Source organism: Drosophila grimshawi, unplaced genomic scaffold, assembly GCF_018153295.1.
Source record: "Drosophila grimshawi isolate 15287-2541.00 unplaced genomic scaffold, ASM1815329v1 contig_848, whole genome shotgun sequence".
Lineage (NCBI taxonomy): Eukaryota > Metazoa > Arthropoda > Insecta > Diptera > Drosophilidae > Drosophila > Drosophila grimshawi.
This window is the reverse complement of record NW_025063692.1, coordinates 1224157-1242500: the sequence shown is the minus strand read 5'-3', so window position 1 is coordinate 1242500 and position 18344 is coordinate 1224157. Positions and strand designations below refer to the sequence as shown.

Here is an 18344-nt window from a genome sequence, read left to right as displayed (position 1 = left end):
AGTTTTGATCCATTGGCAACGTCAGATGCATTTGTGCTGACGGCTGTTTGGTCTTTGAAGTGGAAATGCTGCAGCTTTGGTTACAAATTCAATCAAAAAACTGTCAACTGTCAACTGTCATCTGTCAGCGGGAGAACAGCGAATGGTGAATGGTGAATGGTGGCGTGTGGGGATGATAAACGGGTGGTATATGGCTGAAAATAGAAATAGAGGCAGACACCTGACCAAAACACACAATACTCTCCAAACATATATATCTATAAATATATATAAATATGTTCGTATGATAAAAGATGAGTTGCGATGATAGCGAATGGCAGAGGAAACGTTTACTGGGACAGATGTAAAGCGATGCTAGATGAAAGTGTTGACGTTGCCGTCTCTCACTTCCCACTTCTCGCTTCCCTCTTCTCACTTCTACCCCGTTCGTTGCTCTCAGTTCTCCCTTTGCCGCTTTTGCTCTTGTCATTGTTCTCATCTTTATTTGTATTTGCTGTCACAGTTGCTATTGCTGTTGCTGTTGCTGTTGCTGTCTCCATCTCCTTCTCTGTCTCCATCTCCTTCTTTGTCTCAGTCCCTGTCTCAGTCTCTGTCTCTGTCTCTGCCTTTGGGTTTGTCTTTAAGTTTTCCCATAAGCATTTAATGCCCTTACTCTTTTCATTGTTTTCCAATGAAAAGTTTCTAGTTTTATTTTCATTTGGCACGAAGACCCACAAACTATGCCAAGTATTGCAGCTTGAAGCTGAGCGCGTGCCCAACGAGTTGCTGTAGCGAGTAGTAGAGAAGGGGCTGTCCCAATAACAACAGAAAAAGAATGATTTTAAAAACGCTGCTAGTCAATGCAAAAAAAGTAAGATGACTTAAGTTATTTCCTTTCATCATCTATATCATCTGTATATATATATATATACATATATATATATCAGCGCTACTAAAAGAGAATAGAAACATTTTCTATGCCGAATTCGGATTTGGGTTGCCGATGTTTAAAGCAGGTTTCGAGTAGTGTTTTCAAAAGATGCTGAGTCCCGATTTTTATTCTCTTCCTCTGGTTCCACCTCTCTCTCCTTCTCTCTCTCTCTCTCTCTCTCTCTCTCTCTCTCTCTCTCTCTCTCTCTCTCTCTCTGTCTCTCGGCGAATAACGAGATAGTGCAGCAAGGATTTGGCCTGAGTTTAGCTAATCTCATGTGGCATCTGAAACATTCCAGCTTACCTCAAAAGGAAATGTTCTCTGTGCGCTGCCACTGCTAACTGCTAGCTGCTACTGGCGGAGAGGGAGAGGCTCTCCTAGCTGCCTGCTGGCTATCTAACTGACTAACCCGGCCAGCACTCACGATGGATGGGACACCGCTTGGATTGACTTTCACCAGTCTGTCGTTTATGCTGCTGCTGCTGCTGCTGCTGGTTTGCGTACTGCTCGGCTGCCACTGCCTGGGACCACGCGCTGCCAGTTGGATGCGAATGCGCTCCAACAAGGAGGAGAAGATTGGCCTGTCCAAGCACAAGCACAAGCTCTTCCATCCCAATGGCTACATGGCCAGCGTGAGTTGCCACTTGCTTCCAACCTCGGAAACACTTCAAAAACATCTCAAATTGTTGGATAATAATAATTTTACTCTCTGTTCAACTGCTTGCAGATTCAATCTGGCTCTGAGTTTCTGCTGAGCACCAGCGGCAGCTTCAAGCGCTTCGATACCATTGATAAGGACGATCAGCAGCAGCTGCAACAGCATGCCCATCACCATCAGCAACATCATCAGCAACAGTTGCTACTGGGCAATGGAGGCGACACCATTATGACGACAACGACAACAGCAACAACGACGACGACGCCGCTATGGAATCTGCCCCAGGCGGATGTCAGCATACCACCTCAGCCACTGCGTCCGGCGCCAGCGCCCAATAGCGCCGGCCCCAGCAGCAAAACGGTCACCTTCTCCTTCAGCCAGATCAACGAGCTGAGCTCACCAACTACGGAGTGGGTGGGAGCGTCGGCGATGGAGCCACAGCCACGTTCCTGCATACGCTCTCCACTGCGTGCAGGTGGGGCTGGTGGTGCGGCAGCTGTGCCACAGCCATTGGAGGCGCCGCCGCCGCCACGACTTACGACATCCGCCTCGGTGACACTGTCGTCCACTGCTATTCCGCGACCCATTGCCAAAAGGCAGATCTCGGTGCAGCAGGGCATCAATCTCGGGACAGAGGTGACAGAGGCACCACCACCACCACCACCAGCAGCAGAAGATGATGTGCAGCTGGTGCAGGAGCGTCGTCCGCCGGCACTGAAGCGTCGCAACTCCAGCACAAATCCGTTTCTGTGCGAGTCCACGGAGCAGCTGCCACAAGCACAAAGCGAGGTAAAGATCCAGCCACAGTCGACGCCGCACAATGGCAATCCTTTTGTGCATGGCCAGAGCCAAAGCCAAAGCCAGAGCCAGAGCCAGAGCCTGTCGAGTCGCTTGCTCAAGCTGCACAACACAAACAATCCGTTTACCGGATTGACGCAGCGCGTCAAGGGGCCCCACATGCTGCAGAAGACCATATCGGAGGACTATCTGTTCCGCAAGCTGCCCAATGGCCACGGAATAATGGTAAGCAACGCCAACGCCAACGCCAACGGCAATGGGTATGGGAATGGGAATGGAAGTGGCAACGTTAACGGCAATGGCAATTCGACTTGGTGCTTTGGACGCTCGCTGCTGCGTCAGGAGTCGAGCATTAGCCTGGGATTGGGCAGACGCAACAGCTCGCAAATGTCGCTGGATGGCTCAATGGAAGGCATCAATCTGGAGCGGGCAATCTCATGTGATTCGGTCAACTCAGATGCGTCCTCGCTGTGCCTGGATCAACTCGATCAGCCCTACACCCAAATCACCGGCTACCTCTGCGTTGGCCTGCAGTTTGAGAAGTCAGTTTACCTTCATCGTCTTCTGCAGTCCATCAAAATTGTTTAACTTAATTCCGTCACTTTTCACGCGTCCACAGGAACAGCAGCTGTCCGAGCGAGGAGCAGCTGGAACTGACGGTGAGCATACTGGAGGCTAAGGGACTCATCTGTCCGCACAGCATGGGCCTTGACTCACTGGACACATTCGTTCGGATCTACCTGGTGCCCGACCATGCAGGTGGTATGCAGACAAAGGTGAGTCCGCCAACTGGAAATTCGCACAAAGAAAAGGAAAGTGTTTAGCTCCTGCCAATGTCCACAAACAGGTGGTAAAGGCCACGTTGACTCCAGCCTACAATGAGAGCTTCAACTTCCGTCTGAAGCGACTGGCGGGCCGGCACTCGCTTTGGTTCCACCTGTACCACAATGGGCCCGCCCACACCCTGATTGGCGAGGCGGAGATGGAAATTGGCGAGATGGCGCGTCCGATAACCACCTGGATACCATTGTCCGATTCGCGCAAATGCAACGCTCGTTGGGGTGAGCTGATGTTTTCGCTGAGCTATCTGCCCACAGCGGAGCGCCTCACCATAGTCGTCGTTAAGGCGCGCAATCTCAAGCTGGAGCTGGATGCCCCGACGGAGCAGCTGTCGCAAGGACACTCACCCTCTGCCGGCGCAATGCAGCATGTTTTTGTCAAGGTGAGCTAAGTCAACATTCAACAGATGGCCATGATCTGAAAAGGACATTACTGTTTGCAGGTCTATTTGATGAACAACGAGAAGAAGGTGTTGAAAAAGCGCACCTCGCTGAAACGCAAGGATCGCTGCCCCATTTTCAACGAGTCGATGATATTTAGTGTGCCGCCCCAGGGTCTGACCACAGTCCAGCTGCGGCTCACAGTCTTTGGCGTCACGGAGAATGGGATTGTGCCTCTAGGCCATGTCCTTGCCGGCAGCTGTGCGGTCGGCAAGGGTCTGCGCCACTGGCACCAAATGCTCTCCTCCCTGCGAAAGCCGGTGGCCATGTGGCATGTGCTCCGACGCGCCGCCAATCAACCCATTTTCATTGGTGGCGCCGAGGCTGTCGTTGCCGCCATGCAAAGCACCTTGCAGAGGGCCAGCGCTAAGCGCAACAGCATCGTCTAAACTCCACAGTTGACCATGGTTTGGCAGAGTGTGTTGCAGTTCAAATTGGATTTGAAGCATTGTTGCGACCCTAATCGCATTTTGATACAATTTCCAGCTGGGTTCCAGCTGACACACGTCCCAGCAGTGGTCGCTTGATAATTACAGCTTGTCCAAAAATTACAATTTAAAATTCGTTTTTCATTTTGAAAACAATCATTTGTTTCTTTTCCATTTTTCGTCTATATAAATGATTATATTACAAATATATCATGATGCAAACGTTCTTGAATTTCTGTTCAAAAACTAAAAATAAGCCGCATCGGTCTAGTTTTCAAGTTACCACTGTACCTAAACCTGGTCCTGCGCTTCCTGCGCTTCCTACCAACTCAAATGAAACCCTCTAAATTGCATTTATTAAATTTAGCGTGAAGCATTTCATTACTTGTTTGGTATGCAATTCTCCACAACAATCGCAAAAGGGAAATAGATCTACGTATTTCCTATTATTACGTCTAGATGCGTACTACCAGACACCAGTTATTATATATATCTATACATATATAAACGTCACTAAATTGAATAAAACCAAAACCCCGCACCAAAGGACAAATCGAGCATATTAACTAGTTATATATACACAAATACATAATACATACACACGAATGATACAGATATACTATACTCGAATCGTATACTGCACGCACCTATTGTTAGCATTTATACTCATTATCGACATTTGTCGATCAGCTAAGTCTTGTCCAAAGTAAGTTCAAATTGGAAAGTGAGGCAAACCTTTGCAGGAGCGTTGAGCAAATTGTTTTCATAGTGATTCAAATATAAATTGATCGAAATTTGTAAATTTAGTCGAGTTCTCCGAGGTACAACTCGACATTCGGATCAGCAAAATATAGAACCCTTAAAGCGTACAGAGTCACAACTTATTTACAACATTCTGCAAGGGTTTAAGAGTTTAAAACCAATGTGAATGAGTGAAAGAAGTAAAGGCTTCATGCAGCAGAAGAATTGCAGGGATGTCGCCCAATCTCCTCAGTACGTCTACAACAATCGAAGTTACATTATTTATGGAGCCCACTGTAGAGTTTACTAGAAAAAACAATTGATAAGCAGTTAAGTTAAGCTGCGAGTGGTAAATAGATAGAATGTTTTCTAGCAATCATGATTGTTAAGATATTTAAAAATGAAATTGAAATGGATTAAGAAAACAACAAATATAATTAAAAAGAAGGTTCAAAATCCAATTGCATGTGGAGAGAGACCCGTTTTGAGCAATGTGATATGTATTTATTCAGATGTAGTTAACTATACTACATGCATATATAAACTTATATATGTATTTGTATTCGTATTTGTATTTGTATTTGTAATCGTATTTTAATTTGTATTTATTTGGAGCTAGCAAGTATTTACTTCAAAGCTTAACAGACGTAGCAAATTGGAAAGTTTAGAGTTTAAAGAGCCGCGTGTTCAGTGGGCATAAGAAATAATAGAAACAATAATTGAAATACTCCTTCTTCCGATCGATGCGATCGATCATTGTGTTCCAGTTCGTTTTTCGACTACATATGAAGACAAACACAAGTAAAAGCAAAAGACAATAACTTTGCAAGCATTTAAAGAGCATCATTTATCAAATCACTCTTTCATTATCTTTAACACAAATAAAGCCACAAAACTTTCTGAAATTTCCCCAACTATCTAATTGCACTGCACGCTGGAGAGCTACTTACTTATCGAGTATACATTGATATGGGTATACCTTTCTATGATCTATAACTATGCATAATCTAAAACTGAAAGCAAATAACTATAAATGACCAACAAATCCAAAACCTGGCACACAACCTTTATCAGCTTTAATATTCCAATTGAATACACAAATATAAAAATCAAAATTAAACCTCACATTTAAAGCGAAAACTCTGGTTAGGCTTACACTTTATATATAAAAAAAGGAACTCATATTTGCATCAGGCGCTTATAAAATGCATATTATGAATATCTGTTTTGTACTTTAGTATTTAATAATAATTAATAGCGGACAAAAAAAAACATGGAACGAAACAAAATAATATTAAAATCAAAAACCAAAAATTGTTGAAAACTTAGTTTAATTTAATTTGTCGTGTTAAATTTGTATTTACATACATACATACATAAGTACTAAATATACATTTAAAGATACACATACATACTTATATTACATATATACGATATATATATGTATATATATAGAATGAATGTAAATTATATATGCAAATGCTACAAATTGTTATACAAATAAAAATCAAATTGAATAAAACCACAAAGGAACAAAATCAAAACAGCTTCAAATATCGAAGAAACTCTCTGAGGAATGTGCCTGCTCGACTGAATGATATTGTGTACATAGTTTTGGACTTGTACATATTTGCAAAGTGAGTAGAAATATTTATAAATTATCGACAAATAATTATAATGCTGTTTGTATCTTCATATCTCACTACATAGTCTAAACAGACTTCAGAAGAAATATATACATTTCTTTGATCTGAATGGGAAAGCATTCGGGAAATATTCCAATCGAGATAAAAGGACTTCAACGAGTTCAGAAAAATAGTGTTCACTAAACAAAAACAATGAAAAAATTAAAAAATTACTATGCGTCATTGATGATTCAACAACTTTATGGATACCCCTTGTTAACCATTTGAGCTGCACAGGGTAAAAAAAAATATAAATTTTGAACGGAACAGAACAAAACAAAGCAATTAAAATTGATACTTTTGAGGACACACACACACATACACACACACAAATATATAGACACAGCAACGTACGCAAGAAATAATACAAATGGACAGATGTATAGATATAGAGATACATTTGTATCTTTGTGCGGTTTTCAATCGAATTTCTAATTTCGATTTGGTTGATGCCAGCCAGCTGTGCTGCCATTGGGCCGTCTATTTTTAGTTGCAGCGATTAGCAGCCAATAGGCGGGCAGCACACCAGACGCAACGGGCGCAGCAGACGCAGCGGGATCTTGGGTAGACCCAGACCCAGACCCAGACCTAGACCAGACCACTTGACGTCGAGTCGCTGCCAGACTGTCTGGGAAGTAGCAAACCACTCGAGTGACTGCCCAACTCCTCGTCCAGCACATTTAAATGTGTGGAACGAGCGCGTGATCCTTTCAGTTGATAGCTGTCAGTGCTACCGATACGATCTGTGCCACCAAACAGTCTACGAAAACAACAACAGCAACGCAATGCAGTGTAGCCTGCCGGTGAACGTGAACGTGAACGTGATAAGCTCCAAGGAGCGTCGGCTGCTCCGCACGCCCAAGTGTGCCCGCTGTCGTAACCATGGTGTCATCTCGTGCGTCAAGGGTCACAAGAAGTTGTGCCGCTGGCGCGAATGCTGCTGCCCCAATTGTCAGCTGGTTGTCGATCGCCAGCGTGTGATGGCCGCTCAGGTGGCGCTGCGACGCCAGCAAACTATGGAGGCACTGGAGGCCAGCACCGGCACCGCCACCGCCACCGCCACCGGCAGCAATGAGGCGTCAAGCGGAGCTGAGCCACACAGCGATGAGGAGCTGCCGTCCACCACCTTGACAGCGCCCACTAAATGCTGCTCCTCCATGGCGGCCAACACGCTGCGCACGCGCCAGGCCTTGATTACCCAGAAGCGCATCTACAAGCAGCGGCTGCGCAACCTGCAGCAGTCCACACTGCATATCACCGCAGCCATGGAAGGTGAGTGTGCAGCCCTCGCCGCGCAGGCGGTGCCAGACTGTCTGGCAAGCCCCGTAATATGGGCAATTGCTGCGAGTGGGAGGGAGATGGCCTAGCGACAGGAAATGCCAGATTCCTTACAAAAGCAACAAAGATAGCAACAACAACAGCAACAACAACAGCAACAGCAACAGCAATAGCAACAGCAATAGGAATAGCAATAACAATCCCATTAACAATATGACGAACAACAAATTTGTTGGCAAGTCACCCCCCCCCCACCCCCCCACACACACACACACACACTGAAATTGGAAGCTAGTCGTATGCAGGCATATTGCTCGTTATGTCCAATCCCAGAACCCAATTTTCAATGTGTAAATCGATACATGAAAACGGAAAAACCTCTTGAAGACGCAAATGTGGCAAAAGTCAACGGGGCAACGAAAACAACAACAACAACAAAAACTGAGCGGGAGATAAAAATCTACTTTTCAAATATTTCCATCTGGTTTCCAAGTAAACGAGAAAATCACGTAGACAATTTGGTGCCGTTCTGTCTGGTTCTGGTCGTTTGAGTCTACGATCTGTGTGCAGCTCAAATTACGCCTCAATTTCCATATGCCACATGCATTACACACACACACACAGCCACACATACACATGCATGCTCAAATACGTTGAACGAATTGAGACAATTTGAAAGCAATTTGTAGCAATAGATTTGACGCCAACACCAACGCCAACGCCAACGTCAAGATCAAAGAGCTCTCGCCCCCAAAGTCATAGTGTGTAACTTTAATTATAATGTCCTGCCCATTTTGTTATGTGCACTTGCAGAGTACAAGCAGCGTTTTCCCACGTTCAACTCACCGCTGCTGGAACGCATGCGCAAGCGACGCGCGTTCGCTGACCCGGAACTGAACTTTGCAATGGATACAACGCTACTTGGCAGCTCCGCCTGTGGCGGCACATCAGCTCCTTTGGCAACGCCGCCAACAACAATTGGCAACGCCTTTTATGATCTATTGGGCAGTGCCGCCGCATCCGCCGCTGCTACAGCAGCAGCTGTTGCACAACACCAACAACAACATCAACAACATCAGCAGCATGCATATCAATCAACGCCGCTCTTTACACACATGCCCACGCCAACGCCCAGCGCCAATAAGCCCAAGCTGAGTTTCTCAATTGAGTCAATAATCGGTATAAGTACGTAACACATTGAGTCCAGTTTACCGGGCATGCCCGTATTTTGTACATTTCATAACATTTTTTTATTTTTTTTTTTTATTATTATATAGTGTGATTCTTAGGAAATAAAACAATTCTCATGTGACTTAGAAAATATGTGTGTGTTTTGTTTTAAATATAGCTTTTATTTATTCATTGCCTTTGATCCTCGTATCTTTTACATTAACTTTTAATTAGGCTTTACGATGTTCTAGTTAATATACTGCCATCAAATTGATCAACAAATAACTTAATTTCAAAGACAACGGTCAACATTTACAACGTAGTCAGAGTAACCAAAGTTTATTACACGAAAAATACGGAATGTGCACAGTGCTGGAAAACACCAGACACATGTGCAACATGTGACAGCTGCGAGAATTCATGTATACATACCCAAGGGTAAATTTTCGTGTGTCACAGCTGCGAAGTTTGGGACTAGTGCTCATTTTAAAGTGTTAATATATGCAAATCACAACTCGGCGTTGCCATCTGGAGCAATGTAACTGCGACTTGATATTTATGAATGACTTAGTCACTGTTAAGCACATATTGTACATCTCCCACATGGAATAGACACCTATCACCCATTAGTGACTCAAATATGACAACAATCTTTTACGCGGAACCCGAACTAGTCATTGCGTACGGTCGCAAAGTGCTATTTCTCAATCCAAATGACTTGCAAATCTTTAAGGACATCGAATTGCCCGCTGACCTCACATCATGTGGACTCAAAATTACAGCCCCCGAAATATCTGAGGAACAGCAGTCGACAAGCGAGGGAAAGGGAACTGATGGCGGCAAAGTGGAGGTGGCCATACTAAATGTCTGCTACTCGCCCGACCGACAACTGATCGCACTAACCACAGCCGGGCAAAAGGCGCTGCTCCTCTACAAGAGTCGACCAGAGCACGCGAAATTGCTGTCGGTGCGCGCCTTGGCTCGTGCCTCGAGCGCAATGACCTTCGCCGCTGACTCTAGCTCTGTGCTGGTCACGGACAAGACTGGCGATTGCTATCAGTATGACTGTGTGGAGGTTAACGCATTGCCACGGCTACTGCTGGGCCACCTGAGCATCGTTTATGACATCCTGTGGACACCGGATCAAAAACACATTATCACGTCCGATCGGGATGACAAAATACGGGTAACGAATTATCCGGCCACATTTGACATACACAGCTATTGTTTGGGCCACAAGGAGTTCGTCTCAGGCCTGGCGTTGCTCACCGAAGAGCACCTGTTGTCCGTCTCCGGCGACAAGACGTTACGTCTGTGGAATTACCTATCCGGCATGGAGCTGCTGCATCATGACCTGCCCGCACCAGCTGTGCGGCTACATATGCGCGAACTGCTGCCAGCCAAGCGATATCAAGCAGCTGTCCAGTTCTATGATCACATCGAAGCCATTGGACTGTACGAACTGGAGCAAACAAACAACATCTGGACAGTTGCCTGCGAGCAGCTAGTGCGCGCCGAGGCTGGCAGCTGGAACATAAGCAATTTTGCGCTAACCAGCGATATGATCTACGTGGCAGGTGCTGTAAACGAGCACTTAGCATTGCGCGTCTACAACGCCAGCGATGGCGAGCAGGCCAAGACGGTGCCGGCGGGTTGGTTGGACATGGTCACCGGCAGCTTTTCCGACCAGACCTGCGTCCCCGAGGATTTGTCTGTGTGGTTTAAGAAGCGCTACGACAACGTCAGCGACTACATGGAACGCAAGAAACGTCGCATCGAAGGTCAGCAGCAAAAGTAATGCAGCTCCGCATCGTATTTGTCTTAATCTAAGAATTTATGTGTAATATATATGTTAAATGTTAAGCGAGGCAACGCGAAATTCGCCGTTTCTGTTTATTCCGTAGCACAACAAAACTCATAAAGCACAAAACGAAAGATTTCCAAAATATTAATAAACTGTACAATTACCAAAAAAAAAAACCACAACAGGTGTAATCCTTTGCGTACTAAATTTTAACTAATCCTAAGGTAAATGTTCCCATGGAATTATATATGATATTGAACTACAGATTTTAACAAGTAAAACCAAATTTTTTGTATAGTTCTCATCCCTTTTCAGTCACATTTTACCAAATAATTAGTCCAAAAAATTCAGCAATTGGAGGAAACTCAGATCTGTATATATATAATACATGTAATTCGTATTTACTTGTTTTAAATTATATTAGCAATGAAATTAAACTGGCTTATAATCCAATTTGCTTTCCAGCTTCTTATTGTCCGACACTTTGCGCACGGCCTTCATAAAGTCCTCCTGAATAACATATTCACGTTCAGCCCTGCAAAGGTGATTTATGGTTAGGACTTAACCTGAGAAGTGGCCTTAAGTCAGCAGCTTGCTTACCTGATGGCAAAGAGGCCCGCCTCTGTGCAGACGTTGCGCAGATCGGCGCCGTTGAAATTGTCCGACAATTTGACAATGGCTTCATAGTCTATTTCGCCGTGCTTAGCAATCTTTAATGCATGAATCTTCAGAATCTCCAAACTAAAACGAAATATCTCGATTATAATCTGTAATTATGTACAGATTTCGCTCATTCATTCCTAACTTACCGAGCCTGTTCATTAGGCAATGGAATTTCGATTTTACGATCCAAGCGACCGGGACGCAGAAGGGCAGGATCTAGTGTATCTGGACGATTGGTGGCCATAATCATTTTGACTTGTCCCAATGAATCAAAGCCATCCATTTGATTGAGCAGCTCCATTAGAGTACGCTGAATCTCACGATCTGCCGATGTGCCCTCGGAGAAGCGACGGCCACCAATCGCATCGATTTCATCCATAAATATAATGCAGGGCTGGTGATCACGAGCATAATTAAACATTTCACGTATCAAACGTGCACTCTCCCCGATATACTTGTCCACAATTGCCGAGGACACCACTTTGAGGAAATTCGCGTCCAGCTGAGAGGCGACTGCGCGGGCTAACAGTGTCTTGCCAGTGCCAGGCGGTCCATAGAGCAGACAACCCTTGGGTGGTGTGATGCCAACGCGCAAGAAGAGCTCCGGATTAAGCAACGGCAGTTCGATGACTTCGCGCAGCTCGCGAATCTGCTCCGTTAAGCCACCAATGGCCGAGTAGGTTACATCGCCCGGATCCTCGTGCGACATGTTGTACACAAGCGGATCAACTTCGCGTGGCAAATAGCGCATAATCGTCAACGTTGTCATGTCGAGAGCGACTCGCGTGCCAGACTTCAACTTAGCCTTGTCCAGCTGACGACGGCAACCGACCACATATCTGGGTCCATTAGTTGCCTTAACAATGACTGCAAAAAAAAAGTTTCGATTAATATTTTCAGTGCGACAGAGTTTGCTTCATGCTTACACTTATCCTCAGTCAGTTGTTTCAGAACCTCGCCGACAATTTGTCCGACGCTCTGCAAGGCTTTTAAATCATTCTCTGATTTGTCATACAGTTTGGTCAGCTCCTTGAGTTCCTCACGTTCTGTGAATGAATTGTTTTATGTTGTTAAAACGAACGCTCAATTAACGCTTAGAGTACCCACTTTCTTTGAGTCGGCCCTCAACCTCTTTGTGCTCCAGCAATTTCTTTCTATAGTCGGATAGCGCCTTCTCGCGTATACTCTCCGTCGATGATACATTAGTCCCGGTCATTTTATCTGATTTTGTGCAATGTTTCAATTCTTTATAAACATACAATTTTTGATCAAATTAGCGAAGCCGTCTAATGATATTGCAGTTTTATAAAAAGTGTGACCAGCTTTTACATGTGCAGAAATACTCTAACTAAATGCTTAAGCGGTATTAATATTATACTGAAGCGGGAACAAACCACTTTGAGCACTGTATGCTGTTTGCAGGTAATGCAAGCAAAAATTATATAAATATTTAAATTGAATAAATAAACTTAACACTTTAACTTTAATTTTAAAAGTAATCCAAGCAAGGCGAAATTTTTCTAACAGAAAAAATAGAGAACTAAAGAAAAAAATTGAAACAAAAAGGCAAAAGATACAATATGTCTATATTATATGAATAACGACGTCACAAATTTAAAATGACTGTTATACACAACCTATAATTGGAGCTGTTGTGCTGTGTTGTGTGTCGTAATGTCGTTGCCCGCACAATTTGTGCGCAATATACAGCGCTTTCGGCTCGTTACCTTTGACGTAACGGACACGCTCCTCCGGCTTAAAGATCCCATCGCCCAATATGCTCTAACGGCAGCGGCATGCGGCGTATCTATCACGGACAATGTTCAACTGAAGCGATGCTTCCATCAACAATTCAAATTGATGAGCAACGAGCATTCGAATTTCGGCCTCTGTTCCCCCAACATGAACTGGCAATCGTGGTGGTCACAGCTGGTGGTGAATACGTTTAACTGTGTGGATGCCAGCATACCCAATACCAAGCTGCAAACAATTACCGAGCAGTTGTTGGCCATATTCCAAACTAGTGCTTGCTGGTCACACATCGACGGCGCCTTGGATTTAGTGCAGCGCGTCCGAGATGCCGGCAAGTGTGTGGGCGTTATATCCAATTTTGATCCGTCGCTGCCGCAGGTGCTGAGCGCCATGGGCTTGGCCGACAAATTCGACTTTATTCTGAGCTCTTACGAAGCCGGTGTTATGAAACCGGATCCCGGCATATTTAAGGCAGCTATAGGCAATCGGCCGATTGCGCCAGCACAAGCGCTCCACATTGGCAACAAGTTCGACATAGACTATATGGGTGCGCGGAATAGCGGTTGGAGCAGTCTCCTGGTGCTCACTCAACCAGAATCTGCGCCCGAAGCGGCCAACCACTCGTTTACAAGTCTAGCCGAAATGCTGCAGGCGCTCGAAACGCAGAAGATTACCTGGTGAAGGTGCTGACGGGCAAAATGCATATCAATTTGAATATAAGAATATATGTTTTATTTCTTTTATAATATTTGTGTTAGTCAATCTCACTAATAGATATTAATGAATTGTTAATTGTTAAGATTATGCATTTTTTCGTTGTCCTCGTCTTACAGAAATTTGAATGTGATTATTTTACGTATACTGCAATCGCTTGGGAATTAAAATCGAATCCCATTTGTTATACTTGAGTATATCTTTGGAATATGTATGTAAGATGAGTGTATCTTGTTGCAAAAGTAAACTATATTTGTGTTGGATACGTTGATTTCAGGGAAATTTTCGTGTGTATTACAAACTAAATAAGAATGTGAAGAAAAACTATACTCCTGGCAGATTTAAAAGGCAATGATGGCCAGTGAAACGTTTACGAATGCGACACAAGTTTTAAAAACTAATCTTTTGCGACAAGTGGAGAGAGTGGATGGCATGCTACCTGCCTAAGCTATACAGTTATACATATATATACCCTAGCATTAACAATAGCTACTTATATATAGCATATATACATACAAAAAAAAATATTTGCATCTTACAAATTAAGTAATGTACAAATTAATAACCATTTTAAAAGCTAATCTGTGACCGAAATGTGAGGAATGCCTTTGAATTGTAGCAAATGAATCCTTACGTAGATTTTGTGGCCTTTGCCGGCATCTGAGCCTTGGCCGCCTTCAGCTGCTCTAAATTGAACTGCTTTCGTATTTCCGTAGACACCTGTCGGATGACGCTCTCCGTATTTGCCATCAGATCGCGCTCAAGGACATCGATATCGATATCTTTGCTTTCGAGCCGCATTTGCATGTCCGAGTAGAAGTCACAGAAGAGCACTGGCTCATCGGATCCGTTGGGGGTGCGTGTACTGCAGTATTGTCCGCGTCGATGCAGATCATCATTGTTGGCCCGGGAGTCCAGAAACCGACGCGCTCCCAGCGGCAACTGCTGCTGTATAAGTCTCTCGTGATTCTGAGATATATGATATTTCAGTTTCTTGAACTCCTTCACCTCGTTCTTCATGTACTTCACATAGCTATACATCTTGGACGTCTTCTTGGTGAGGTTCTCCAAACAAGTGATGAAATTGCGCACCTGTTGCGTCCGTGGCAGTGTGCTGGGATCCAGACGCTCCGCCATATCGAAATGCTGTTGCGAACGATTGAAATCGTGCTTCATGGCCAATGCCGACGCGAGTACAACATGATTTTCGGCCACTTTCGGTGCATGCTCCACGGCAGCGCTCAGTATTAGATCGGCATCGGCCAGCCGGCCCATCCGAAACAGTATTGTGCCCAGGCTGAGCAGCGCAATATCCTTGTGCTCCGGCGGCGCCAGCATGGTAGCCAGACGGGCACAAGGCAACGCCTGGAGCGCATTGCCGCGCATGCGCCAATAGTACGAGCTCAACGTGTGAAACTTCCACGAATCGGGCTGCCGCTGGAGTCCCTCCAAAGCAAAGCGACGGGTCAGCTCGACAGTGGCGGTGCCAATGTTGCTGTCATACTCGCGCTCCACATACGCCGAGTCTAGCACCTCCTGTCGAAAACTCTCCAGATGATCGTATGTGGCTGGGCCAACACTCAGCTCATGGTAATTGTTGCATATCGGCTCCAAAGCACGTTCGATTTTTGTATTGATTGCGGTCCGCTGCAGTTCTCGCTGCTCCGGTAGATTGATGCGCTTCAACTGATCTGGAGTGATTTTCAGGTAGGACATTCGCTTCTCGAGCAAATAGTAGTCCATGGCGCATTTGGCCTGCTCGGCAAGATCTTCGCCAAATCGCATCGAAAAGCGTAAATGCTCGACGATCTGCTCCCGCTTGCGCAGCAGTTCCAAATAGCTGCTCTCCACGTACTCATTGTAGCGGATCTGCTCGAGGAATGCAATCAGGTTGTGCGGCTCCCGCATAAAAAACGGCGAGTCGAGTTTCTGTATAATGCGCTCATCCTTTACCACCCAATGATTACTTGCAATCAGCACGTGGATGCAGCAGGCGGCAACTAAAAACTGACAGAGCCGCATTATGCATCTGATATTCAAGGAGAAGTCGCGTCTGGCGACTGGATACACTTAATTGACGACAGTTGCACCAGGTGCAAACGTAAACATTCAAAACAATTTCTTGCGGATGTGTAAATAAACACCGACAACAGTTATTTTGTACTTTGGCCATATTTAGTGTATTTTATATTCGATATTCACTACTACATGAAGCCGCACTGTTAACATGGGCATGTTAACGGAGTAAGTTGGCAAAACTATTCCATTAAACTGCTTTGACCTTTTCTAAAAATACATTTGTAATCCATTTTTTGCAAGCGCACGAAATGTATGTTTCGCACATTGGTAATATTGCATGTATTAATGTTAACATAAAATAATTTCAGTATTTTTATTTACATTCGGTATGGTATTTTCACATTTGTGACTGACGGTCACACAAATCGCTACATAAAATGCGAAAAAACGGAATCGCGGAGAACTGTAACGCGGAAAAGTACATTAAAAATATTCGTAACTCGCGTGCGTGTTTTTTTCTTCAACCGTAACACAGCTATTTTTTTTAAATATATATTTTCTAACGTAGAAGAAGAATCTTAAGAATTAGAAGCATGAGAACGCATATGAGACGTCGCGCTCATGCAAAGTAGCAGAAAAAGAAGGCACACACACACAGACAACTTACATGCATACATACGCACGCACGTCGTTGCGAAGGAATATATGTATCTACATATGCATATGCATGTATGAGTGTCCGCTAGTGTTTTGCGGTTGTATGTGCGTGCGTGTGTGTGTGTGTGTGCTTGCTTGCTTGCTTGTGTGTGTGCGTGCGTTAGCTACTGTCAGAGTCTGACTCCAACGAGAGGAGAGGTGGGGAAAGAACGTCGGCGTTCGAGCATTGAAAGAAAACTGTAAAAATGAACTGGCACAGTGGACGGCGACAACTACAGCAGCAATTCCAAACTGCGGATGGTGTCCTACTACGGCTACAACTGTGATATTTGGATTCGAAAAAGCCGCCCCGCACCGAACACAAGCCCCGTATCCGTCTATAAGCACTGGTGACTCTGCCGCAGGACGACGTTAAAGACGAAGAATTGAACAAAAAACAAGAGTTTTCGAAGCAACAGACAAAGCGGCATCGTCTAGGGTCGAAAGAAGCAGAAACAGCAGCATCACTTCAGTGAATATTATTAAAGGTACATACATGTATTCATACATACATATGTCGATACATGTATATGTCTACATGTGTATATGTGTAATAGGCGCCGCCATTTTCCGTGTGATCCATGTAACAAGCTGAAAAAAGAAAAAAAAAAACCTGGACCTAGGGTTGGCAATGTGCGCATTAAAACCAAAACGAGTATTTTCTATAGCTCACAAGTCGCTTAATTTGGCTGTATTTGGTTGCGCATTTAGCTCATAATTTAGCTTAAGAAAAAGCTGCAAGAATATGTTGGAATTGCTGTTTGCTATTTGCGATCAAAAATTTGTGATGTTTGTTATAAAATATTCGACAACCCTGCAGCCTTTTTCTTTGTTGACATTTTTAGTTGAATGTGTGTGTGTGTCTGTGTGTGTGTGTTTGTGCATGTATGGCGCTGCCACAAGTCGAACTTTTTTTTCTCTCTCTCCCTTAAGGGGAATTGTAAAACAAAGCGACTTTTTATGCATTTAAGTGGAGTTTCGAAATATAAACAAAAAGAAAATGTTAGCTAATTTATCGAATAGTAATTTTCAAGAGTGGCAACCTTGCGCAGGTCACTCTCATTTATTTGGAGTCTGTAGTGCGCATGAGTGCATAGTTGCTCTCGCTCTCGCACTCATTCGAATGCATATGTCTGGCCGTCTTGAAAACAGCTGAGAGCTGATGCAGCTTTTGGCCACCCATAAAATACATATGTATATAGTATATACATACATCCACACATACACACGCATGTATGTGTGAATATATATATATGTATATATAATGTTTGCAATTATTGAAACCGTAGACAGTCAGCAATACAACAAAGCCGCTAGCCGCTGTACAATTTTAGCTTATTGGCTTTGTAAGTTTGTTTGTATGAGTGTGCGTGCTGTGTAAAATTAACCCAAAAATAAGTTTTTTTTTTTTTAACAAAAGTAAATAACTCTTTTTTATTGCACATGTGCTTCATGTTAATTGATTTTTTGCTTTGCACGTGTATGAGTGAGTGCAAAGAGAGTGGTCAGCGAGACAGAGAGAGGCAGAGCGAACGCGTGCCGTCTATCGACCTCGCATCTTTTCCTCTTCCTACCAAACCCACCCACCCAAAATGAAGCAGGGCGAAGCCATAAAATAATTTTCAAATCAAATTGAATGTGCCAATTGCATTTATTACTTACTCAAAAACTGTTGCATATGTGATTGGCATCGTTTTTTTCTCTATTTTATTTTGTATTTAATTATTTTTCTTTGTGCATCGTTAGTC

At 44.1% G+C, this 18344-nt stretch overlaps 6 protein-coding genes across 6 annotated transcripts in view; 4 read left to right on the top strand and 2 right to left on the bottom strand.

Moving 5' to 3' along the window:
- LOC6569217 overlaps positions 1-4184 on the top strand; it is a 5884-nt gene extending 1700 nt beyond the window's left edge. Inside the window, exons 2-6 of the mRNA XM_001995517.2 lie at positions 1209-1542; positions 1638-2908; positions 2986-3142; positions 3214-3588; positions 3649-4184. Coding sequence (XP_001995553.1) covers positions 1336-1542; positions 1638-2908; positions 2986-3142; positions 3214-3588; positions 3649-4035 — 2397 coding nt within the window. The 5' untranslated portion in view covers positions 1209-1335 and the 3' untranslated portion in view covers positions 4036-4184. The remainder of the gene's footprint in view (positions 1-1208; positions 1543-1637; positions 2909-2985; positions 3143-3213; positions 3589-3648) is intronic.
- Positions 4185-7285: 3101 nt separating this feature from the next.
- LOC6569216 (doublesex- and mab-3-related transcription factor 2) lies at positions 7286-9578 on the top strand. Its single transcript, XM_043215968.1, has 3 exons — positions 7286-7772; positions 8592-8821; positions 9561-9578. The coding sequence occupies exons 1-3, from the start codon at positions 7286-7288 to the stop codon at positions 9576-9578; spliced, it is 735 nt and encodes a 244-aa protein (XP_043071903.1).
- Positions 9373-10923, top strand: LOC6569215 (tRNA (guanine-N(7)-)-methyltransferase non-catalytic subunit wuho). The gene has a single exon (XM_001995515.2). It carries the CDS (start codon positions 9589-9591, stop codon positions 10744-10746), a length of 1158 nt encoding a protein of 385 aa, XP_001995551.1. The 5' UTR covers positions 9373-9588; the 3' UTR covers positions 10747-10923.
- Positions 10924-11098: 175 nt separating this feature from the next.
- LOC6569214 (26S proteasome regulatory subunit 10B) lies at positions 11099-12743 on the bottom strand. Its single transcript, XM_001995514.3, has 5 exons — positions 12523-12743; positions 12342-12461; positions 11562-12282; positions 11353-11493; positions 11099-11287 (listed from the first exon to the last, which is right to left on the bottom strand). The coding sequence occupies exons 1-5, from the start codon at positions 12629-12631 to the stop codon at positions 11185-11187; spliced, it is 1194 nt and encodes a 397-aa protein (XP_001995550.1). The 5' UTR covers positions 12632-12743; the 3' UTR covers positions 11099-11184.
- A 305-nt stretch (positions 12744-13048) lies between these two features.
- Positions 13049-14064, top strand: LOC6569213 (rhythmically expressed gene 2 protein). Its single transcript, XM_001995513.3, has one exon. The coding sequence runs from the start codon at positions 13090-13092 to the stop codon at positions 13846-13848; it is 759 nt and encodes a 252-aa protein (XP_001995549.1). The 5' UTR covers positions 13049-13089; the 3' UTR covers positions 13849-14064.
- Positions 14065-14101: 37 nt separating this feature from the next.
- LOC6569212 (tetratricopeptide repeat protein 17) lies at positions 14102-16004 on the bottom strand. The gene has a single exon (XM_001995512.3). The coding sequence runs from the start codon at positions 15901-15903 to the stop codon at positions 14512-14514; it is 1392 nt and encodes a 463-aa protein (XP_001995548.1). The 5' UTR covers positions 15904-16004; the 3' UTR covers positions 14102-14511.
- Between the last annotated feature and the right edge of the window lie 2340 nt (positions 16005-18344).